The sequence below is a fragment of the Gigantopelta aegis genome, chromosome 4 (genome assembly GCF_016097555.1).
Source record: "Gigantopelta aegis isolate Gae_Host chromosome 4, Gae_host_genome, whole genome shotgun sequence".
In the NCBI taxonomy this organism is placed as follows: domain Eukaryota; kingdom Metazoa; phylum Mollusca; class Gastropoda; order Neomphalida; family Peltospiridae; genus Gigantopelta; species Gigantopelta aegis.
Window position 1 is genome coordinate 83513829 of NC_054702.1, and position 26140 is coordinate 83539968.

General features: G+C 33.5%; 2 protein-coding genes across 4 annotated transcripts in view; one reads left to right on the plus strand and one right to left on the minus strand.

Moving 5' to 3' along the window:
* Positions 1 to 3238, minus strand: part of LOC121371247 (RNA-binding protein Nova-1-like) — a 47598-nt gene extending 44360 nt beyond the window's left edge. For 2 of the 3 annotated variants that reach the window (XM_041496989.1, XM_041496988.1), the window contains exon 1: positions 3075 to 3238. In XM_041496989.1, coding sequence (XP_041352923.1) covers positions 3075 to 3192 — 118 coding nt within the window. In that variant the 5' untranslated portion in view covers positions 3193 to 3238. Of the gene's footprint in view, positions 1 to 2458; positions 2598 to 3074 lie in introns of those variants that run through there. The other variant, XM_041496991.1, reaches the window with a different exon arrangement.
* A 4059-nt stretch (positions 3239 to 7297) lies between these two features.
* On the plus strand, positions 7298 to 24358 carry LOC121372319 (3-hydroxybutyryl-CoA dehydrogenase-like). The gene is made up of 8 exons (XM_041498613.1): positions 7298 to 7566; positions 13095 to 13231; positions 14252 to 14357; positions 16445 to 16539; positions 19062 to 19158; positions 19326 to 19424; positions 21824 to 21916; positions 22462 to 24358. Exons 1-8 carry the CDS (start codon positions 7518 to 7520, stop codon positions 22647 to 22649), a joined length of 864 nt encoding a protein of 287 aa, XP_041354547.1. The 5' UTR covers positions 7298 to 7517; the 3' UTR covers positions 22650 to 24358.
* The last annotated feature ends 1782 nt before the right edge of the window (positions 24359 to 26140 follow it).

A 26140-nucleotide genomic window follows, 5' to 3' on the forward strand; every position in this document is an offset into this window, starting at 1 on the left:
GGCAATTTAGAATGTGTAATGTTCAGTTGTATGGTTGTAATATGTTAAATTTGATGTGTGCATTATGTTCCATTTGATATGTGTAATATGTTCAATTTGATGTGTGTAATATGTTCAATTTGATGTGTGTAATATGTTCAATTTGATGCGTGTAATATGTTCAGTTTAGTATCTGTCATATGTTATTTGTTGTGTGTAATACGTTCAATTTGATGTGTGTAATATGTTCAGTTTAGTATCTGTCATATGTTGTTTGTTGTGTGTAATATGTTTAAGGTTTTGTATGTATACGTTTGTTTTAAGTTTTGTTTGTAATATAAGAACTCTGAATGTTTTAGATGGCAATAGCAGGGTTGAAATTTAAACATTATGGTGGTTAGCAGGACCAATTACAACAAGCTAACTTTTTTTCTTTTTTTTTATTTGTTCTTAGCCAAAAAAATTGTTACTTCAGATAACTGGATGATTGCCAATGTTTAACCCTGTAATAGTTTACAAATTTTACATCATTCTCCACACTGCAGATTTTTATTTATCCAACTGGGTTTATTTCATAATTTTTATTTTCTAACCATGTCTTTAAGCTAATATTCCTTTTCTCTAAACTAATAATGAACTGCTTTGTAACCAAGTTCTGTATAGAAAAACTATTTAGTTTGTCTGAATTCTAAATACATGTTTATCGTCTGCGTTTTTCAGACTACTGGCATAAACATTAGATTACACCAAACTGTTTTGACCTGATTTGATTTAGGGGCCATTTCAAAACTCCAACATGTCTCTCCATATATGTACATTGGATTGCACTTTACCAGGGATGGGTGCTGAAATATAACGCTGAATTCTTTACTCGTGGGTAGGGAGAAGATATAGCTCAGTGATAAGTGATGGCCGTTTGGGGTATGATGAGTCATTATTGAGTAGGACAATTTTGAATTATTTATAAAAATGGACGGGTGGGGTGAGTTTTATGTTTGAATAGCATATGAAGCTTATTTAAAAATAATTTTATCTAATTTTGTATAACGTTTATTTTTTTCACTGGGCATTTCTAAAACAAATATCTAATAATAATAAGAAGAAGAAAAAGATTACAGAGTTTATTTTTTTGGTGGGGAAGGGGATGTTCTGTCCCAACCAGTGCTATTGTCTATGAAAGGAAGCATAGAAAGACCCCTTGCTAATTTTAGGAAGGAGAAGTAATGGTAGTTGGTCCCCTCACCCTTCTGGAAGTGGAGGGGGGTGGACCTGATCCACAACCTGGAAGATTATGCACCCCACCTGCCCCCTCCCCCTATTGCAACTGAAAGGCAGACATATCTTCCCCACCCTATTACTGGCATGTTCCGAGACCCATGTCTTCACATTAATAATGTCCATATTATAGGACCCAAATATCTCTCCATCCTTTCCATGCGAAATATTTTACTGGAAATCTTTACTTTTAAAACTGTGTATGTGTACACATTCACCATATATCTATGTCACGATCCAAATAAAGTACCAAACCCTGAAAGTTATTCTTTACAGCATTTTGATATGACCCCCTAAACCAAGAACATTTACATCCAGTGAAATCAACAAGATCATTCCGTTTAACACTGTGTCCTACAATGGTGATACTGTTAGCTTTTTGGGCAACATATGCTTATTAGTGAAGAAAAACAAGTTATTTATAGTTTAGCTGATTTTGTTTCGTTTTTATTTATTAGTAAACATTATAAGATGGTGACTAGAGACAACAGAGCTGTTAAAAAATTAAAACATTAATTTATTTCTCTTAACATTTATATAAATAATGCATTAAATGTGAATTATTTTATTCTTATTATTTTAAAATATATATGTTCAATTATGTCCTACAGTAACTAGTATTAATCAAAATAGTAGTTGAAAGTTTTTTTAAAGGAAGTTGTATTCCATACTCTACTAGCTATGCCCCTTGTATGGCTGTGCATGTTTTACATAGTTCCACAGTATGTCATTTTGTTCTACATTTTATACACTACTGAGAACTATTTAAAAGAATACAATGTACAGGTTCTTTCATGTTCACTTCCATCCTCAAGTGAAGTTAAAATTACATCATAAAAAAAATGCAATACACCTGTAAAATATCGCACAGCTGTGCAATCTGTTTGCATACTTTTCTCTGGTAGGCGAACTATTTTTGGCAATCCAAGACCAGCATTATGGCACCCAAGCAGTGTGTGATACCAAGTTGGGTAAAGAATGGCCATGGATAGCGGTATGTCTTAGATAAAATATGGGCTTGTATTCACGACTGACACGTGGTCAAGTTATGGAAATTCGCTGAAATCAACAAATGTATTGCACGAAGTGGGTGGAGCACCGGTGCATGTCCACGCAATACACAAGCTAACAGCAGTACACGTTGGCAAACACCCACTCGAAAAGTGAACAAGAAAAACGGAAAAATACACAAAACAAACAATACCTCTCCATATAGGAATAAATGATGGGTCGGGACTGTCTACCATGTTTCTCCGAATGGTACTGTGGCAAATATTTAGGTCGACCAACGTCATAATTTCGGAGCTGTTAACAATTCGTCCTTCACTCGCGAGTGCTGGCAACAGACTGAGCGCCGCGACCGCAAGGGTTCTCCTTCAACCCCGACCAGATCTACTCACACATGGGTCAAAGAACAGCCTAATGTGATAATGGGTATTTTGGGTACATACTATTTACACACTGTGAATAAACGGCTAGCAAAATGGAAAAAGCGAAAAATTTGACACATGTACGAACATACATGCCCGTACACGAAACGCAAGGACAGGCGATGACCGCTGAGATGAAAAAGTTAAAATAAGTACTTAAAAATTACTATTATCAAATCTCCAGAAACAAGACGACTAAAGAATGGTTTATAAACATGCATCGCTAAATACTTTACATTTTCTCCCATGATAATGCGGGGAATTCCACAAAAAACACATCGTACAATTTTTCATCGACTCGATTTCTGCCGCCATATTGGCTGAAACCAGTCGCTGGTTCGATGCAATAAATGAGCATTTCTACAAAAAATATACAAGCTTCTTCCTAACCTCCACCCTGGTTAGATCGCTTGGTGACCCCGTTATCTGTTTCTCCGTCCAGGGGCCTTTTTCTCGAGTCCAAGGTGTCCATTTCCGACCCGTTCATCCCGTCGTAGTTGACTGCCATTATGGAGTTGGGCCTGTTCTCGTGGGGTAACGTACCGCACGGCGCATGACTCACGAGACTTGTCAGGGCGCATCCTAACATAATTGTGGATTTCTTATCTTATTTTTATGTACAATTTCACTCAAAAACTGTACATATCATCCATAAAAATACCCTCGACACATTAAACATAAATCGCAACGATTATTACGGGTGCGAAAGGGGCGTGGCACTCCTTCACGACGATTACATGATAGGGGTGCCACGCCCCCCTCTCGGCATCCCTATTCCGTTTTCAACGAAGGGTTTTGTGTAAGAAAAAATGTTATGTATTTAAATACTGCACGTTCAAAGGTAATAGTTTATTGATACCCTATGTAATAAAGCGTAATATATGATAACAATGAATAACAGAAATATATACTGAGGGATAAAGGCAATCATTTTCAAGTAGCTAAAGGCATATTCGCCCTACACCCTTAATAGGTTGTAAAACGAAAACCTTTTTAATAAACACGTTAACATTTTGCGTGATAAATCGTACAAAATCTATGTATAATTCACAGACTGGGAAAATCGTAATATATTGAATGTATTTGCTTCGCAGAATTTTATTTGTTACCCAATGTCAGAAAGGAGCACGTTAGGAAATTTCTTGGTACAAAATACTTCGAGGAAACACAAGGTTTGCTTATTTTTAATGGGTTGATTGGAATATATTTTATTATTATTTTATTTTATTAGTATTATTGTACATCATATTTTATTTATTTATTTTATACGAATATATATATATATATATATATATATATATATATATATATATATATATATATATATATATATATATATATATATATATATATATTTATTATATGCAATAAAATGTAGTTTTAACAAGAATTTTTTTTTAGGAAAAATATTATACATATTCATTGTATTACACACGTTGTGTATTATATATAATAACGTGTACATTATAGAAGTATGGAAACACATTAATTTTGTACCTAATTTTAACGCCCGTAGTAACCAGGTGGCTGGGTGTGTACCCCTACTTGAGGCCCCAAAAAGTTACTTTTTTGTTATTTATTTATTTATTGTTACCCCACCAAAGTGTGTGTCCCCACACACCCTCCGCACTTCACATATTGTTCCTACAGGCCTGTTCAATAACATTCTGTGGCTTAATCTCAAGCAAGCACGCAGCAGAGGTGATCTGTATTTGTTCTTTAAAATATCATTCATTGGTCATACAAATAACATTTACAAAAACTTGTAACAACGCCTCGATATAATGTGTTATTAATCGCTGATTCAGCACTACGCTCATTAAAAGCACTTCTTGACGTGTGGAGACGTGGAAGTATTCAATAAAATCAATACATTCCTTTTCCTGGTCCTGTCTCAGTGAGTCGTGTTGCTTGTTTCACTACATACGAAAAAACTAATAATAATTATCTCACTTTTTTTTCTGCAGTATAATACAGAATAAATATACTGGACTTCGAAGATATACATATAAGCAATAAGGTCAATTTTATTAGAATACTCCCTAATAATTTTCATGTTGCAAATTAATGTTCGGGAATCAGTCGTGACCTGATTCGATTCATTTAACCGGTTTCTGTCACGCCCAAACAAACACGACTAAGCTGCAGAGAATTCCATGCTTTCTCTGCACAGTAGCCAACCAGAAGGTAAAAACAGAAAATAAAGTGGATAACTGTAAATCTTTTGTTGTATAATTACCTAATTTAACAAGCATCGTTAGCACGTGATTACGCCGGCAGTTTGACAGCCGAAGGTCACCAAGGGCGATATACATATTCACAAAGGCGGGTTGAGTTAATGAATAAACATGACGTATTGATTCGTTCGTCAGGGTGTAATAACGGCTGCTGTCTACAGGTCTATAACCCTGCCCAGTTGTATTTTACAGTAGGCCTTCTATTATGACATTTTAGTGTTAATTATTTGCACGTATGCGAACCCCATGTTGTGATATAATTGATTATTATGAGAAAATATATCTTTGTTCTAAACTAATAATAGAATAAATATACTGTATAGTCAAATTAAAATCCACTGGCAAATGCAGAGAAGAGTCACAGGGATTCCGTTCTAATAAATTTAAAATGACAAAAAACAACAACACTAAACTGTCCTGCAAACGTGTCTCGGAGCATCTTTATTTAAACATTATTCGGGTAGCATAATATTACGAATTAATCTTAAAACGGGCGAGGTTGGGGTTAGTGGTTGTGGGTGAAGGAAAGTGCGGCTAGGCCGTTGGTTTTCATCTGGGGTGGGTGACTGGGTGAGATGAACCAATGCAGATGTATAATAAAATTATGTCCACTTTAGTTTCTACTGCTGTTAACTAAGTGGTCGAAAAAAATTTTTACTTGTAAATATATTTAATTTATTCCAAAATCTTTATTCAACTAACTATATACTAGAAATCATCATGTTTTACATATAATCAACATTTAGGTGTATGATTGAATTATGGCTACTGGGCCTACTTGGCCATTAATAATATCTAAAATAATAATAATTTCGTTAATTTTTAGCTGAAGATATTCGATTAAAATGCCCAGCAACACGACATAAATAGTAGCTAGTGTTAACTGTGGAAGAATAGTATATATATATATATATATATATATATATATTTCAAATCACGTAAACGTGCGAAGGAAAATTTCCTATGCCATAGATTATGTTGGGAGGGAGATAGAGATGTTTATGCACTTCCCCTCCCCCAGTTGAAAATCGAATTAATAAACACACACACACACCATTTGCTGGCAATTCTGGTGCCTTTGTATTTATAAAACCTGAAATGGCCTGAATGTATTGTATCTCATATAAAGATTCATCTCCATCTTATGACGATCCGGTTGAGGCGGATCTATTCTTCCCAGTGTGAGACACCCCCCTCCCTAAAAAAAAACCCAAACAGCGTTGCCCTTCTGATAAGAGAAAAAAACTCCAAAACAAATTAGGTGATCAATGCTATCGTAACGTGCTGGCCTTGGAAAATATTCAGAAGAAAGAAGGAAGGAAAGAAAAGGACAAAGTGTGTTTCCAGAAACCCGACTCTGCTTTAAGAAAAAGGGGCCGACCTAAAAAAAAATATGTCGATGTATTATTATAGCGGGGTGTTGCTTTTTTTGGTGGGTTTTATTATTATTATTTTATTATTTAAAAAAATTAATATTATAGTGATAAAAAATATGTAGGTGAAAAGAGTACATAGACTATATAACATTGTATTAGAATCCGTAGTAGGTGAAGGTAAAGCAGTTAATAAGCAACGCTATGAAAAGTTAGTTAATTATTTTCTGTGGTGGCAGCAATTCTTCGTTTTCTTCATTATCAATATCTATGGCATTAACATATACAATCTAATTAAAATTAGCTCCACTATTACATGTGGATCTAACAGCAGCCAGTTGGAGCTCATGTCCACCAATCAAAACCTTACTTGCAGAATCATGCCAGTGATTTGAAAATAATTTGAAAACATTTCGAATTATCCTGAGGGTAGGCCTATACGACATGTTTCATGTGTGTGTTATATTTGTTATATCTGAAAGTGTCCGTACAAGTAACTTGAAAAGCAAGGCAACCACGAGCCGCACCACTATTTTTTTACACTGCCGCGCTTGGACCCGGTTATCACAGCCATACTATACAATCAAATACGTCTGAAATTGATTGCTCTGTGACACATAGGTTAACCTGAAACTGACTGCTTTGTATAAACGCATAAATTAACTGTAAAAATAAGTACTGTAAATAAGTTTTCGTTGGAAACTTTAGCGATTAAATTTATTTTAAACCTGGTTTTTGAGGATATTTAAAAAGTAGAATACTACAGTAACATTCGTGTCCATTAGATACCATTTATCTCACAACTAATTACTTGAGGATGTATCCAACTCGCTTTCACTCGTTAAATAAGTAATTTAAATCAACTCTTTGAATCCAGCTGCCACTTGCGTACATACATGTACTATCATAAAATGTCCACAGTTTATATTAAAATTCTAAATAATATAACTGGTATGAGACCGAAATTAGAATTATCTCCCTTTTATAGCAACACTTCCGCTGAACACTTCCTGTTTAGTTCTTAGATTTGATCACTTAAAAATATTTTCTTTATTTTAAATTTACATCGATTATGTTAATTGAAATTTATTTTCATTTCATTAACATATCTTTTAATACTTATTTTGTGTGTGAAAAGCCTTAATTAAGTTTTGTTAAAAAATGCCATAAATCAATCTACAGTAACCGAGTCCAGGTGAAAGTTCATTATTTCATAATCGATAATGAAAATTGCTGTTTTAGGATGTGGTCTCATGGGTGTAAGAATAGCAGGTATATTTCTAACATTTTAATATTAATGGTGGCAAATTTTGTTGTGCTGTAAGGATTAATAATAATTATCAATCTTTCTTATAATAAGTGTGTAAAGCAGGACTTTCCTTTGGCACTGTCACTAACCCTAACCCTAACTCTATTTATGAACAGTATTTATAATGTTCTTTATACGTGACAGTGCCAAAGGAAAGTCCTGCCCATTTTTTTTAGTCCCTCAAAATGTATCTTCTATACTACTACCATCGATGTCCCAAACTGTGTTCACCTAACAACAACAAAATTAATACAATATTTACGGAAATACTATTCTACATGTTTCAGCTATTATACGTGAAACAAAATAGATTGCATCAGTTAACGTGAAAAATCAACAATCATACAATCATACAATGTGGACGTAAAAGTACTATTTAAAACAAATCCATTCTAGTAAACAAAAGTGAATCACCGTCTAGTAAGCAGGAAAGAGTGCAATGTTTCTAACAGCATTCAGGTGCATGCATTTGCAAAAAGTATCGTATCACACGTGCGGTTCTTCATTTTCCATTTTTAAGGTCACTACATGAAAAATACATGTTTGTTAACTATGCACAGTTGACAAACACTTCGTTGAATTTTTTTTTTAAATGGAACAATTCAATTTGCCAACACTTGATGTCAATACTGATAGGCATTACGTTCATATCAGTGAATAGTTGGTAAAATATAATTTTTTTAATGAATTGATTCATAATTAACACAATTTATACACTCAAAATTATTTACAATTGTTATGAATGGACTGAATATTATTCACTACAACAGAGGCACAAAAATGTAGCGGGGAGGGACATAGCTCGGTGGTAAATCGTTCACTTGATGCATGGTCGGTCTGGGATCGATCCCTGTCGGTGGGCCCATTGGGCTATTTCTCGCTCCAGCCAGTGCACCACGACTGGCATACCTTTTGCAGATCAAATACAATAATTAAAAACAAATTCTAACAACATGAGGCATAAAAATTAAATGATTTGGCCTTGTTGATCAGGCATGTGTGAGGTCATGTGACACACACCAAATGTTATTTCATCTTCCTCCATTTTAAGTCAGTTTCTACAAGCCATGTGGACCCGATATCGGTAATTTTAAGGAATAAACAAAAAAGACTTCTAAAGTAAACTTAATGGTCTTAGGGGTTTATAAAGTTTTCTATTTAGATACTTACTTGTCTGAACTTTATTGTTAATGAAAATGTTCCTGAACTGTGAAGAGAAATCTCACAAATGAACAACATGCAGACAATAAACAAGAAAACAAACTGAATGGAGTTGCAAGCTTAACGCAGTTAGGGACATTGACAATACTACTAACACAACAGGAAATGGCTACTATGCATGTTCAATGTTGTCACAGAAGTCCTCATGTCAGCAGGCTAAATTAGCTGAAGATTCGCCTTGATCAATTTAACTTTGTCCTGGCATTAAACTTAAGGTGACATCAGTGTCGCCTTGTAAACGCAGTGACCACTTTCCTTGTACACAGTTGCGGATGAATGGTGAATTTGAGGAATACCTATTCATAGATAATAATTAAGTGTTAAATATCTGAACGTTCGAAGTGACACTGGCGGCACAAAATCATGCTTGTCTAGCTCAGACACTAAAAGTAAAATGCACTACTGACTGTTGAAGCATATAAATTTTAGTAACTTAATTTATTTTGTGTACTAGTATATCCAATTTTTTTGTTTAATTTTGAAATTAATTTTCTTACTGAAACTTATTCATAAGCAACTTATTTCGTACTGTCACTTGATCTTGATGAGTAGGTCAGTTCGCTTCAGTTAAAGAGTTTCTTATTAGTGCCATTTTATTAATGCTCCATTGCTTGTTGTTTGTTCTGTTATTTATAAGTAAATTATAAATACTAGTGGTTCATTTTGTTCTGATTGTCACCTATCATAAGAACAAAGTGTGCCTTATTACTTTAGGCCTATTACAATTTTGTTATGATATTAAATTACATTTACACTATCTGTAACTGTGTATGACAATAAAAATCAGCCAGCAGAAAAAGGGATTGGTCTGCTTTTTAGACGAAGACAAACAAAATGAACAGAGTATTATTATCCCACATTAAGGAGTCCGTTTTAGAAATGTTGAAGTTTTTATTAAAATAGTCTTTTTAGTCTTTGAGCAAGTTATTTGTACACTGACCGCTTCATCAAAATTTAAGCTTTGGGTCGCGACTCTATTATTAGAATGATAGACAAACATATTTCCTATATTCGTTTCGATGTTAATTGTTTTCGTTTTAATTATGGGAATTACATTTTCATGAAATACACATTTGTTTGGAGACAAGTTTCACTCATTTTCTCATAATGAATAGATTAAACATACAAATAAAGATCGATATTATTACAGTACTATTTTATTTTTATTATTAGTTAATAAAAAAATAAAAAGCCTCTCTCTTGTTAAAAACTTGGCACTCTCAAAGTTCGAGAGAAAAGTGACTTCACCATATAATTTGGACTTTGCATGTAGCAGTAATGTTTACTTTTTGTTACTTTAGTAAAAAAATGTGTAAAATGTTTCCACATAATCACTTCATAGTAAGAATCTGTGTTCTTTTTTTTAACCCCCTCGCCAAAAATCATTTAATTTTTAACTAAATTAATTAGACCAGTCTTGACTGACTCATTTATTGTTTTATTTTTCATGTATATTACGTATGCATTAAAGTAGTATTCAATACAATGCTAGAATGCAACTGAAATAATTTTTTCTTCAAATATATATTTTTGACATTACTTACTGAAACTTATTCATAAGCAACTTATTTCGTACTGTCACTTGATCTTGATGAGTAGGCCAGTTCGCTTCAGTTAAAGAGTTTCTTATTAGTGCCATTTTATTAATGCTACATTGCTTGTTGTTTGTTCTGTTATTTATAAGTAAATTAAAAATACTAGTTGTTCATTTTGTTCTGATTGTCACCTCTCATAGATTGTCCCTATTTTATGTTTTTGTAGACTTTGTCGGTTTTATTTTTATCTGAAAATTCAAATTATCAGCATGTTTGTTTCGTTTTAAAAGCATATCCTGGCATTGCCTTTTTCCTCCCCTGGCATAATGTTTGTACACTTGTGAATATGTTGATAATTGTGTCATTATTAAAGGGAAGTAACTCAAACATCAGCCTTATGCGTTGGAAAGATGCATACCTGGACCACCAACACACATTGATACTTTAAGAAACGAAAAACGCATAATTTTAGAGTTAATAAAAAAATCATGATTATTCCTGCTAACTGGGGGCAGCCATTTTCTTTTGTTTTCGCTGCTTCCGGTATTCTAGTTTGTGGCGAAGTGATGTCAGCTTCTTCCAACTCCTGTATGCACAGTGTAAACAAACACAGTAATTTACGACAAGGCGCTTCGCTTTCATCAACCTGAATTGTAAAACAGCATAAATGACTTGATAATACATGTATACTAAACTATTTAACTTTATTTTTCAATTTGCATTAATAGAACGAAATAGGGTTTTAGTATTTTTCTCTCTTAAAAAATCCAAAGAAAAAATGCATACTAGTATTAGGCCTATTGGTAGACTACGTTGGAACAAAAACGACCACTCACGATACCCAAGTGATAATGTTCTTTTCTTTGGGACTACGTAATTACCATTTTAGGAATGGCAGGTATACCCCAATACCCTGTGATGTGAAAAAAATACCGCCTGTATGTAATTTTGTGTCTAGATGGCGGTAATTAATAGCTTGTCTACCTATCAAATATACACCTGCCAATCAGGAATCACAGGTGGAGGCCACTGAAAGTACCGGTACAGATTAATTAACTAAGAAAACTCTCCGTTTATCATTTCAGTATGTAGGTTATCACATGGACAAAACATGAGACAGTTATTTCGACACTTTGACAATGGTGGTTTATTTTGGATTGTAAAATAATATATATTTATTGCTGGCTACTGGGATGGATATTATTACAGAACATTGAGCAAAAATTAGGTACGTTTGTTTCTTCTGTTCTAAGACTAATTCCTGACATGGCACATTAAATATTATGTCACCACTGTCCCGCCAGGGGGCGTATTCACTGGGATGGTACAAAATAGCTGCAGCCATTATGTATAATAGTCGTCATATTTCATTTTAAAAATGGTAAACATGTGACGGCTATTACATATAATGGCCATTTTGCTCTATCCCACTGAATTTATCTGGTGAGTAGGTTGTTACATAACACTTAATGCATCACATCAGGAATTAGTCGTAGAACTAAAGAAACAAACGTAGCGGTTTGTTGATTTTTGCGGATAGTGAAACAGGCATTCATCGCAATGTTCTGTAATAATATCCATCTCAGTAAGTGAACAATAAATATTTATTATGCAAAATAAACTGGCTACAAAACAAATCAACGATGTACCATATTTTGTCTATGCATTGAGCTGCTCTGTATTTGAGAAACCTACATACTGAATTGATAAACTGACTGTTTACTTAATTGATCTATTCTTTTAGGTGTCTCCACCTATGATTCCTAATTAGCAGGTGTATATTTGTTAGATTACCAGACTAAGCAATTGCCACCATCTAAACTCAAACGAATATGTAGGGCCTACCGGTATGATTGACATCAAATGGTATTGTGATGCATGTTTTACCAATCTGATGTGTCATGTCATGTCCTAATATTAGTCTTTGTTTAATAGTATATGGAGAAAATTTTGGCACATATTTTATTAGCATAGGACCTGTGTCACCATATTGCTGAGGAAAATTAAAACGTTCTCCAAGAAATAACCTGTCACCCCTAAAATGGTAATGAACATTATCAAGTGCCAGGGTTTATTATACTGTAAATTTATTATATAATACTGTTGATTAAAGGCGCAGACCCTCGTTTTAGATGGTGAAAATGGACACTAAGTTGTTTTTTTTTAATGTACAAACCTGCAATACACATTTGGATATGGTTATAAAAGAGAGAAGCAAAGGTCTGCAATCTTCAGTCAGGGAAAGATCGTCTTAAAATAACTGGAGCTTGTCTTCATAACCAAAACTTCTCAGATGAACGTCCATTTGTAGAATTAAGAAACATGAATTTTTGGGTATTGCAAAAACCTGGATGACCAGAACCACTACAGTTGTACAAAAATTAATATTCTAAATAATAAAATGTAAGTACTTGTAATTTAAATTATCAAAAATGGCTTTTATAGTGAAAACTGTGCCGTAGTGTTTAAAAACTAGGGTCTGTCCCTTTAAGTAGACTGTCTCATCTAAAATCACAGAATAGAGCAATTATGTAGTCCCAAAGAAAAGAAAATTATTACTTTGTTATCGTGGGTGGTAATTTTTGCTCGAACGTACCAATAGGCCTAATAGTATGCATTTTTTCTTTGTTTTCTTTTTAGAGAGAAAAATTGGGTAATGTTTGTAATTTCACGATGGATTCAATGTAAAGTGTTTTGACTGTGTATTTTAAACAAACATTCTGTTTTTATTTTAGGTGAACTTGCATATCATGGACACAGAGTTAAAATATTTGACAGCAATGGGAATGCTTTGGATAAAGTATTTGAACGACTGCAAGATGATAAAAGGATGTTGCATGAAGAAGGCCTGATACCACAGGAAAAATTTATTGTATGATGTTAATATTCATGTTCAATAACTTAATTTAGATAATTCATAAATAACTACTGTAAAATACAGTATTTTATTAATGTGGATTTTATGTTTTGCACAAAAGAAAATGTTCCATGTCAGGGTTTCTGCCAAAGGGTTAAACGGGTATGGTGCCATACCGAAATTGTTTTGCAATTATTTTTTTTAAGTCAACCTTTTGACAAAATTTATTACTCTTATAATTACTGTATGATTTTCTTAACCCTAAACTTAACCCATTTTCTTTCTAGGGAAGGCACCCCATACCCCTTGTTGACTGGTTGACTGTGGTTGAATCCAGTTCCACAGCACCATACCCAAACATTTCTTTCTGTCAGAAACACTGCATGTTTATGGAACATTTGTTTTTTATATTCTTGAGTGATCGACAAAGACAAAATGGATTTGAGCTCATTTGTTAATCCCACTAGTAAAGAAAGGGCACACTGATACCACCTATTCAAGTAAGAAGAGGCCAAATAATCTGTGGTTGAAAGCATTCTTCAGTGTCACTCATTGTCATTAAAGGATCAACTTAATTTGTTTTAGTTCCATGGCTAACCTTTAAAACCAATTTAATTAAATCTCTTTGGTATTAAATATCATATTTGTGGTATTATTTTTTTTTTTTAAACAAACACACACATATGCATGTGTGCACATAAAATTAATTTTAAAAAAAACAAAAAAACTTCCTCCTAAATCATCCTTATAACCTCACCTAATAATGGGGGGGGGGTTGAACTGACAAATATTTGGAAGCAGACTGACTTAAATGGGGTGAACTGGTTTCAGGGTGAAACATCAGATAGCCCTCATTTTACACGACTAGTATTAAATGTATGATTAAGCATCAATGTATAGTTATTTTATGATTTTTCTTGCTGTGGTATGTTCCATTGATTTGATTTTCTGAATGGAACATTTGTAGAACTTGTGTGAATCAACTATTGATATACATGTAGATAGTGCTTATTATATTCCTATTTTCTGTTATAGGGCCAAGTGTATTGTATGAGTCGCCTGGAGGAAACTGTTCGGGACGCTGATTTTATATTTGAAGTTATTATTGAGAAACTTGATGCTAAGAAGGATATTTTTGAAAGTAAGTTCCAGTACTTGAGGACAGATTTCTATTTTGAAACATTACTAGTTTTTTCTTTATTCATTCATTTCAACTTATTTTCGTGCTCATATCCAATTACGGTTCAAGCATGCTATCCTGGGCACACCCCTTAGCTATCTGAGTTGTCTGTTCAGGACATTGGGTTAGTTGTTAATTGTTAGTGGTTAGTGAGAGAGAAAAGGGTGTAGTGGCCTTACACCTACCCACTGAGTCATTAAAACTCTGGGTGGGAGTCGGTAGCGAGCTGCGAACCCTGTACCTACCAGCTTTATGTCAGATGGCTTAACCATGACGCCACTGAGGCCAGTTCTAGTTTCTTCTAAATTTCCTGTTAATGCTTGTGTAGAAATCTGTTCACTAACTTGTTTGATTTTAGTATAGATAAGCATCCTGCTATTTACAAAAATACTTATTTTTCTCATATACTCTGTATTAATAGGTCTGCCTAAAGATTTGCCTTTTAGTGTTATTACTGTTTCTTTAAGCATTTCATTATCTGTAAATGGTATTTTGCTCTCCTGCACCAGTAACATTTAAGCTTAATAATGTGAACAGTGTTATGTCTACTTGTATCGTTTATGCATTAGTAGGTGTAGATGACTGTAGTCAATTTCAGGTTGTGGATCATGAAAATAAACTTTTATATTTAATCACTGGTTATTTCATCCCTATCTGCTCATCCAGAATTCTATTCTGACATATATTCTGTTATCCATCATGACGTCAAACTTAACAGCTGTCTTTAGAAATTCAGTTTGACTTTCTAAAATGGGACCGGCCTCGGTGGCGTCGTGGCAGGCCATCGGTCTACAGGCTGGTAGGTACTGGGTTCGGATCCCAGTCGAGGCATGGGATTTTTAATCCAGATACCGACTCCAAACCCTGAGTGAGTGCTCCGCAAGGCTCAATGGGTAGGTGTAAACCACTTGCACCGACCAGTGATCCATAACTGGTTCACCAAAGGCCATGGTTTGTGCTATCCTGCCTGTGGGAAGCGCAAATAAAAGATCCCTTGCTGCCTGTCATAAAAAGAGTAGCCTATGTGGCGACAGCGGGTTTCCTCTAAAAAAAAGTGTCAGAATGACCATATGTTTGACGTCCAATAGCCGATGATAAGATAAAAAAATCAATGTGCTCTAGCGGCGTCGTTAAATAAAACAAACTTTACTTTTTCTAAAATGGCTAACACAGACCTGCTTACTCTTGCTGATTTTTGTTAATTATCATGGACAAATTGACAGAATCTGAATAATCAGAACAAGCAGAGGAACTATAAATGTGCTGTCTTACTCTCCCGTAATGTGAGAAACATATTTAGGCTCTGAACATGCATGCAGCGATTTCCATTTGTATGTGCCATTTTTTAAATGAGGCATTGTTCAATGTTTTATGCATTCTATGACCATGTCTGACCATCCAAAAAGTATCTTCACACAGTCTGTAGTCTGGCGGCAGGAACGACTATGCTTATTACTAATAGGTGTCTCAAATTAATAATAACTTGTGTTCTGATTTCTGATGACCAACGGTAAGGGTAAACAGATCTACAAACAATAGTTATAGGATATTAAACAAGCTTCCGTTTCGTATCTTGTTTATGTCCCGAGTGAAATAATGTTCAATTGTCACGAGCTTTAGCAAGTGAGAATGAAAATTATTTCATGAGTGACATAAACATGATATAAAATCTGAATTTATATCACTCAATTCATTTGGTTGACGTTTCTGTTAGGTTGTAGTCTGTATAAAATCTGAATTTATATCACTCAATTCATTTGGTTGACGTTTCTGTTAGGTTGTAGTCTGCCAATTGATGACGTCATCGTGTGACTTCGAATTGTTACATCCCACTTGGCATTCTAGTGGGACGTATCACTTTGATATGTACCAAGATATTTTTAACGATATGGAAAATAATAAAACATTGCATCTAATCATGAAAATAATTTTTAAGAACATAAATATTAATTTAGTGCTCATTAAAGTTTATAATGTTTTATGTAATCTTTCTTCAATGTGTTAAGGTTTCTAATGCCACAGCTCAGTAGACTAGTTTCTGTTTCTAGGAGTATCACACTTGTGCAAAGCTGATGCAGTGATCGCATCCAACACGATGGGTCTCAGCATTGACGAACTTACTGAGAGAACGGTTGGCAAAGAGGTAAGACATTGGTTAAATTTGGCTTAGTATGTTTCGTTGTTCATGGTAATATTCACAAACATGCATGTGCACACACACATATGTGCACACACACAGAGAGTGAAACTTCATTATTGCAACCACATGTCGGTCTGACTATAATTGGCTTTAACGGTGTGATAGTCCTAATGCATTACCAAGGTTAATAAATAGAGGATATTTCATGTTTTTTGTCAACTATGATTTATATCTCATTGAGTGAAATTTGCAATCATATCTTACGAGTCGCGCTTGCATGTGATATGATTGCAAACTTCACATGAAATATCCTCTATTTATTATATAACGTTTGGCAATTTACCTTTATTTTTCAAAATGCCAGCAGCAAAATAGTTCCAGCTGTCTTACAGTGATGATAACACTTTCTACAGTGATAATAACACATTTTAGAGTGAAATAGTGAAATTTTATTTCACTGATATTTTAAAGGTAGGGTCAATTCAAACAAGAGCCTTATTTGTTGGAAAGATGCATACCTGGACCACCAACACATACCGACACTTTAGCAAATAAAAAACACGTAATTTTAGAGTTAATGAAAAAACATGATTATTCCTGCTAACTGGGGGCAGCCATTTTGTTTTGTTTTTGTGACGTCCGGTGGGATAGCTTGGGGCAAAGTGACGTCAGCTCCTGACCATCTTCTGTATGTACAGTGTAAACAAAAGCAGTAATTTTCAACAAGGCGTTTCTCTTTGATCAACCTGACTTGTAAAACAGCATAAATGACGTAATAATATAATAAACTATTTAACTAAATATATTTCAAGTTGCATTTACGGAACAAAATGGGGTTATAGTATTTTTTTCTGTTAAATAATCCAAAGAAAAAATGTACACTATTAGGCCTATTGATATGCTACGTTGGAGCAAAAACGACAACCCATGATACCCAAGTGATAATTTTCTTTTCTTTGGGACTACGTAATTGGTCAGTTCTGTGGTTTTAGATGGAAAAGTCTACTTAATCAATAGTTGTATATAACTATTTAAAGTAATAAACCATGTCCATTACCATTTTAGGGGAGACTGGTAATATTCCACAACACTGGTATGTATTTTTGTGTCTAGACAGCGTCAATTGGCTCATCAATTGGCTTGTCTGGTTACCAATCAAATACACACCTGCCAATCAGGAATCACAGGTAGAAGCAACCAACAGCATAGACCAATTAACTAAGAAAACACTCCATGTATCATTTCAGTACGTAGGTTAATGCATGGACAAAACATTGTTAATTATTTCAACTTGTTGTGTAGCCACTTTGACAATGGTATTTTATTTTGTATTGAAAAATAATATATATATATAGTGCTGGATATACTTATTGCTGGCTTACTGGGATGTGTATTATTACAGAACATTGCAATGTATGACTATTTATCATCCCGCAAAAACCAGGTAGATTGTGTTTCTCTAGTTCTAAGGCTCATTCCTGACGTTATGCGTTAAGTATTACGTAACCACCAGCTCGCCAGAGGGCTTACTCACTGAGATGGTACAAAATGGCTGCGCCCGTTATATATAATAGCCGTCACATTTAACCGTTTTATTAATTAACTATACAATTATACTTGTTGATATTAAGCAATAATGTGCATTATATATCGTTGAATATGCATACCAGGCCAAATGCCTTAATTGTCCGTTCCTTTAAGATATGTCACTAAATGTTATATAATAATGGTAATTATTGCTGGAACACCACCATCTTGGGGATTATAGGTGTCCACTGCCACCAAAATAACACAGATCCATGTGCGACTCCCGGGTCCTGTGACTGGATGCAGCTAATCTGTATACTGCCTGTTAAAGGGATTATCCTCAGTTTGATGCATTGTAAAATGTTTGCAGCTAATCAAATCTTTTAATGACTAAAATTATATATTTTTTCTTGTTTTGTAAATATCAGTGTCTGTACATTCAGTGTGTTTTTGATTGTCTTAATATAGTAGCCCAAACTGGATTTGATCTCTAAATAATTTTGTATGTACAAAAAAATATATATCGGAAAATAAAATGCAGTTTGACCGAGTACAAACATTAGGATGATCAAAAACACATTTACTATACAGCCACTAATATTTTATTAAAATATATATATATATATGTATAATTTCAGTCATTAAAAAGTCTCTGTTGGTCAGCAACATGTTGACCATTGCAGCAAACTTGAGATAAGATAAGATAGGTAGTGCAGTGGTTGTATTTTAAGGTAAAACTTTAATCAAAATGCTCATTAGGTCTACCATTACTGGTTGTAATCTGTAATAGCAAGATAAAACATTCCATTCTTAAAAATATTTGTAAAACTTTCTAATATAATTCATGATGAAAAATTGTGATCAATTTGTAACATAAATGTATTTGTAATTTTCTTTCAATTTCATTAACATTTAATTTATAATAAGCAAACCACAGTAATAAAATATGTTATAAATTTTCATGACTATTATCTCCCTTGTACTGAATATATTTGCAGAGAACACTGGGACTTCGCTTTTTGTTTCCTGTTTACTACATCCCTGAGCTGGAGATAACTCCTGGACCTAACACCTCTGCTATCACAATAGAAAAAGGTATTTATATGCAGTTTGATGTAAACTCAAACCAAACCCTCATTAAATAAAAATAAAAATTCATTATCCCATTTATTGACTTTGTTTGTAAAATATGGAAGAATAACCTTTGTTTATTTTTAATGTAATTTTTTACAGATTTAATCCATTGAGTTTGTTTGTTACAGTGAGAGTGTTGCTTGAAAAAATGGGGAAAACCCTGTTTTTCCGATCAGGAGGAAATCCACTGATACTGTCAGAAGAACAAAGAGAGGCAAGGAAATGTGGTAGGTGTCGGTAGCTGTCATATTCCTCCAACGTGATGTGTTTTTTACAGGTCAATTGATGTGTATACGGACATGTTAGTGAGTTAATTTCATTGAAGACGCCTGTAACTCGGATTTAACCGAAAAGTACACAGACATGTGTTATTAGGAAAGTAATATTTCAAAGGAAGGCCAATTGCATTAATTTCGTGTCTCATTTTTGTCTGCCCACTGTCACTCACATTAATTTAGGGATGTATTAAGTTCAGTATGTACAGTAATTCACTACTTGTGTTTTATAATATGTAAAATATCAACAAATAGCTTTGACATATACCGATTAACATAGAATCGGTTGACATTTTACATATTGAAAAACACTTGTGACAAATCTTTTATTTATTTTATAGAAGCAATAAAAAATAATGATTTTTTAACTTTCTAATTAATATATATATTTTTTTAATAGATATGTAATATACCACAGTCTGTCATACAGCAAGAAAGTCTGAATTCAGTATGTGTAGACAATATATATACATAAATATGTTTTTAGTATATATATTTTGTATATACAGCAACAAAACTAAAGGTATTTCAGTGTTAAATAAATGTTTATTTTACAGTTACATTCCTGAATGGACATATATCTTATGTTGTCGGGCAACATAATTGGGAGTCTTACCTAATACTGGAATTGTATTCCCTGACATGTTAGATATTCTCTATTGTTTCAGATTTCTGTGGTTTTCAATGTCTCATATATCAAAATGTATTTGGAGTTACGCCCCTTGACTAGTAAAATTTCCAAGCTTCATTTTCATTACATAACAGATTTCAACAAAATCAAAAGACTCTGCATACAACTTTGGACCTATATTAAATTCAGGAAATTAAATTTTTAATAGATAACTTGTAAAACATGATGAATTGGAAATTTACACGCTCAGGACAGGTTTATTTAGCAGATTACAGTTTACAGTTTTAAAGGGACACACCCTAGTTCGGCTAGTTGTTAACCATTACGGCGTTGTTTTTCGCTATTAAACCCATTTTTCCCCAAATAAAATTGCACTTTACTTACCGTTTATTATTTAGAATATACATTTCTATTCACCTGAAGTGTTTTTTGGTAATCCTGGTAATCCTTGTGTTTGTAATACCACAAAATGCATTTTTCGTATTTCATAAAATGGCACGGGCCTCTGAGAAAAAACTGTTGAGCAGACAAGGTCTAATCTATTTTTAGAGGGGATATTTCCATTTCAATGTCACAGACGTTGGTATACCATGTGACCGTTATCATTTTGGTTCGGTTTGTTTTCTCTTGCACGGTTCGCGCAATCAACATCTGATTTGTTGTCGTTTGCTTGTTGTTCATTTGTGAGATTTTTCTTCACAGTTCGTGAACATTTTCAGTAACAATAAAGTTCAGACAAGTAAGTGTCTCAATACAAAATGTTACAAACCCTTAAAACCAATAATTTTGCTACGTCTTACGATATCTGGAGAGGGGATACAACCAGGACAGAACAGTTGGAACATGTCCAGGAGAGGTGAAAGGAACGCACCCCCAAGTCTGTTAAATTTGTCGTGACGTAGGCATTGTTGTGCTTCGAGCGACATCTACCGGTGACATCAGAATACTAACTTTCAAAATTATTTCAAGCAATTAGGACATGGGGATTCCCATGGTATTTATCGATATAAAACCTGCTTTTTCACTCCATTTTATAAAAACGTGATCTAAGTGTGTTACAGGTTTGTAGATTAACCAAATTATAATTTATTTTCGCTGGATGGAACTAGGGTGTGCGGCTTTAAGGAAGGTTTTTGATAGATATGTGTGTATCTAAAATTGATTAGTTTGAAGATTAATAGGAAGTTTTGCTTTAATATTTATGTTGATATTCATTACTGAATTTATGATAAATACATTCTGTAATTTAAAAAATTCAAATAGTCTGTTTGCCATGGCACTAAACCTTACACTTTGATACCCACAATTGTTCTTTATGGTTTTTGCACCTTTGGAAAATGCTGATTGAGGATCTGAGGGGTGCAAACTTGGCACCCTTGAGCTTTACGAAATATTTACTTGGCTGTCAAACAAAGAACTCTGATACTTTATCACTCATGTGCATCATACTCCATCAGCACCTTCCAAAGATGCAAAAACCACAAAGAACAATTGTGGGTACCGAACTGCAAAGTTCAGCCAAAAATAAAGATTTTACAAACAGACTAAAGTTAAATGACCAAACTATTCACCACATGTACAATTTTACAAACAGACTAAAGTTAAATGACCAAACTATTCACCACATGTACAATTTTGCACAATTTTTATTAAATATTTGATGAACATGTTTATTCTTAATCTACATTCTTTCTTCTTCTTCTTCTTTTTTTGCATGTAGCTCGTCTTGAACAGATAAAACTGGGTGCATATGAAAAATGTGTTCCTGCCCTTTCCCACCGTGGCAACATAACTCCAAAGGCACAAGAAGAGTGTGAGTTAAAGATAATTGGCTTAATTAGGGAAATATTATACATATTAAACTACATGGGCTTCATATGTCGTAGTATAAAACAGTGTTACAGACAAAGTAATTATACTGTATTACATAACTGTCATCTGTAGCAATTAAAATAATTTTATATCATAAAAGGCAGTTAAGTATGCTTTTAACCACTATTATTCGATTCAAAATGGTTATTTTTTAGTGTGATGTTCCTGATGTCTTACACTGTAATAAATTGTTTGATTAGATGGAACATTTTGTTTTCAAAATCTTGATTTGTGATATTTCTAGTCAGTTGAAAATTGATTAGCAATTACTGTTTAATGTTTTAAAATGGTGTAGCGATCTCTGAATCTTGCATAGCGAATCGCAATGCGATACTGAACTAAATGTTCCCTGTTAGATACTTTTGTTGTTAGTATGTTTCTCCTGAATGTATACACAAGTAGTAGATGTACATGAAGTGAATTAATCATTAAATAAACCTTTGCATCACTGTTCCGTTTCTAAATATTTTTCATTTCCTGTTTCAGCTCTTGTAGCCAGTGACTTGGACCGAGACTGTGCGATCTGCATGGATCGACTGCGCGACTGCTTGATGCAGCCCTGTCACCACATGGTCACATGTTACGAGTGTTCCAAAATGCTCTTCAACAGGAAAGATGGATGTCCAATATGCCGCAAAAATATCAAAGAACTCATAAAAGTGTATCATTCCTGATGGATTTGTAATTTTTTGACAAAACACTTGCACATATATAGGCAAATTCATGACATTGAATAGGTTGTGTTGATTATGTGCTATTTGCCTAATTGTTATAATTTGAAATATTTTATATCAGTATTTGCCTTGATAGTCCTTTCTTTTTCTAAGGATACATCTTTTGTTTACAAGATTGTTTCAGAATTTGATTTCATACTTTTGATGAGTTGGTTTAATCAAAGGGCAAAATGTGACATATCCTATTTTACTAGTCTTTCTATTAAAAAGAAATACCATTATTTGAAGTAGAAAGATCTATGTTTTTTTCTAAATTTAGATGTACATTGTATTGTTAAATAGTAATTGTAAATATTATTTAATCATATGTAGGATTGACAATGATGTGATTAATACTAAAGAAGATGGTGAGTGAAGGTTTCAAGTAACTTGCCAACTGAACCAGATGTAGATTATTGTTTAACATCTTGTTTAAAGAGAAAATCATAGCAATATTTATAACTATACTTCATACAAGTGAAGTCTTTATGGAGGTTCAGAATATGACAATTTTTCTAAATATTTATATCAATTCCATGTTTAAAGCCAGGTTTTTAACCATATATTTTACTTTTTTATTGGGTTGTAGAATTTTAGTAACCATTAAATTTATTTTAAATTGTATTATAAAAGAAAATGAATTGTGTATTATCCAGTATTACTCAAATTGTATTACTTAACGTTATGCTACTTTCATATTGGAAATAGTGCAGTAAATCTTCCACTATTTATTATTACTGTATACCAGTGATTTCATTTTGTATATTCATTTAATTTGACCATTATGTTACAAAGTAGTACAAGAAACTGATATGAAACTGGTTGATGTTTAATCCCATGCAAAGATTATCATCAAAAATAATAAATAAAAAACAAATTTGGGGACATTGGCATTGTGATTTAATGAAAAACAACTGCTACATTATTGATTATTGGTATTTTCTTTAACTCATTGTCAATTTAACAAGCTAATTATTCACTCAATTTCAGATATACTCACAAATTAAATTACAAATATGTTGTATTTGTGGCAGGTAGCTTGCTTCTGGCAGTGAAATACAACTGCACATTTTTCAGATTTTGATTTTAAATATTTTTCACAATGCATGCAAAACTCTGGGTCATATTTCACAATGTTCGATCAATAATGTTGGACTTGTACTACTTATATAGTTGTATATATTGTACTTTTTATGGCATTTATTTATTGTGATGGCTTATTTGTTATATAGTATTTATTTTGACCTACATTTTTCTGCCATGTTCTTTGTTACTGACTGCTTGATTGACTGACTGACTGACTGACTAACTGACTGACTAACTAACACAGGGTTTTTCTTATTGTATCACCCAGATTGTTTTTCTTATCAATTTCTTATCTAAAAGAGAAAATCCCTAATTGACATGTATGCTTCATGACCATAATTTGTGTGTTAGCTTTGTGTACAACAACTATCAATTGGTCTGCTTTGCATAAGTTCCAACCCTCCTATTCTGAGTGGGAAACTTTTGTTTTAAAGCTTTCACTCACAGTTTTCGGTCTACCATTATTGATAAAAAAAATGCAGTTTTTTCATATATTTTTTTAATTATCATATAACCATAATAGTGATTTCCCTAGAAATTTGGCACGGCATGGTAGATCAAACACTTTTGGGGCATTTTCACCATTTTCGTGGCACTTATTTTTTTATTAAAAATACACAAAAATTAATTGAAATAAACATTAATGTAATTTATGTGCTTGCTTTAATAAATGAATGGCAAAAGATATAAAAGGCATATTTTATTAATTAATAATACCTTTTGGGGTGTTTTATAAAGGCAATTTTAGAAATAATTAGTGAAAAAGGCTTGTTTAATCTCAGGGCAGCATGGTGCTGATTACAGCAAGACTATTGAGGCATGGTGCTGCACCATGCTGAAACAAGCTAGGGAAAACACAACATAATGACATTTTCAAGTTCCTTGTGAAAGATAGAAAATCATTTGTGAAAAGAAGCCATAAAGAACTTCAACCTGATTGTACTTATTTTTGGACATATAGTGCAATAAACACCGATTCTCAGCTGTCAGTTGTCTATATCTTTGAGGATTTTATGCACCTATTATCCATTAACGTTTTCATATGTAAAAAAATTGAAACAGTCAAACCATAGCGACGCTATGAGGACGGTTCCATGTGACATCACAATACTTGAACTAGAACATGTATACACGTCTGCAGCACTCTATGGGTTAATATTACATATTGTCCGTTGTTGGTACCATTTTTGTAGGCCTACACAAAACTTATTTTATTTGTCTTTTTAGGGATCATATGAGGCCAGCATATTGAGTGTCAGATTATGTTGTATGATTTATGTAATTATTTTGCATGTGTAAATATCTTTATATTCTGTGAATGATAAATATCAAGTTATGTTGTATGACAATCTGAGGTCAGATCTTACATTTTGTGCACATCGTCTTTGTTAACAGATCTAACTCAAATCAACATCGCATTTTACCATGTCCAGATGACCTTTCATTTTACCAGTCAAAGTACGGCAGACAAATTTACCAACAGATTAAGGACTTTTGAATGACAGCCTTTTTGTTACTGTTAATCATGAAATTAATGTGAGGAAGATATTAATGTGAAAAATGCTTCTGATGTATCGGCACAATAACTACTTAATGCATTAATTTTTAACCAATATGACCAGCAGGAATTTTTTTTAATCCCAAAGCCAAACAACACCAACACAGTCAAATGTGTTCATCTGTTATATATTTTATGCCATTACACTGTAATCATGCAATGAACAAGAAACAAAAAGGTAAAAGTATAATGCATTCTGGACAAGCGAAATGAACAGTCCATGAATTGTTGTTGTTCACACTAAGTATATTTACTTTGTTAGCTCCACACCTTGTCATTTCTGTGGTTTTTCAGCACAAGAGGTGGAGGAAATTACTTCTGACTCACACAAATGGCTAGCTTCCACTGGTTTGACTGTCAGAACAAATATCAACCAGCCTCGGTGGTGCAGTGGTTAGCAGCCCGGTACCTAGATCAAGTTCTTAAGGGCTCAGTGGGTAGGTGTAAGGTCACTACACCCTCTTCTCTCTCACTAATCACTAACCAATTAACATCTAACTCACTGCCCTGGACAGACAGTCCAGATAGCTGTGGTGTGTGCCCAGGACAGAGTGCTTGAACCTTAATTGGATATAAGCACGAAAATAAGTTGAAATGAATGGATGAACAAATATCAGCTGCTGGTGTTAAATTGACGTTTGCTTAGACTTGGATACGGTTTTAACGTGCTCATATACCTGTATGGTTTCGAGCACACCTACCCCGAGTCCGGCCTCCGATAAGATTGGTGGTCTGATTCAGGGCAGGAAAACCTAACTACTATAGAAATTTAGAAATTTAATGCCAAAATAATAAGTAAAAATATGCA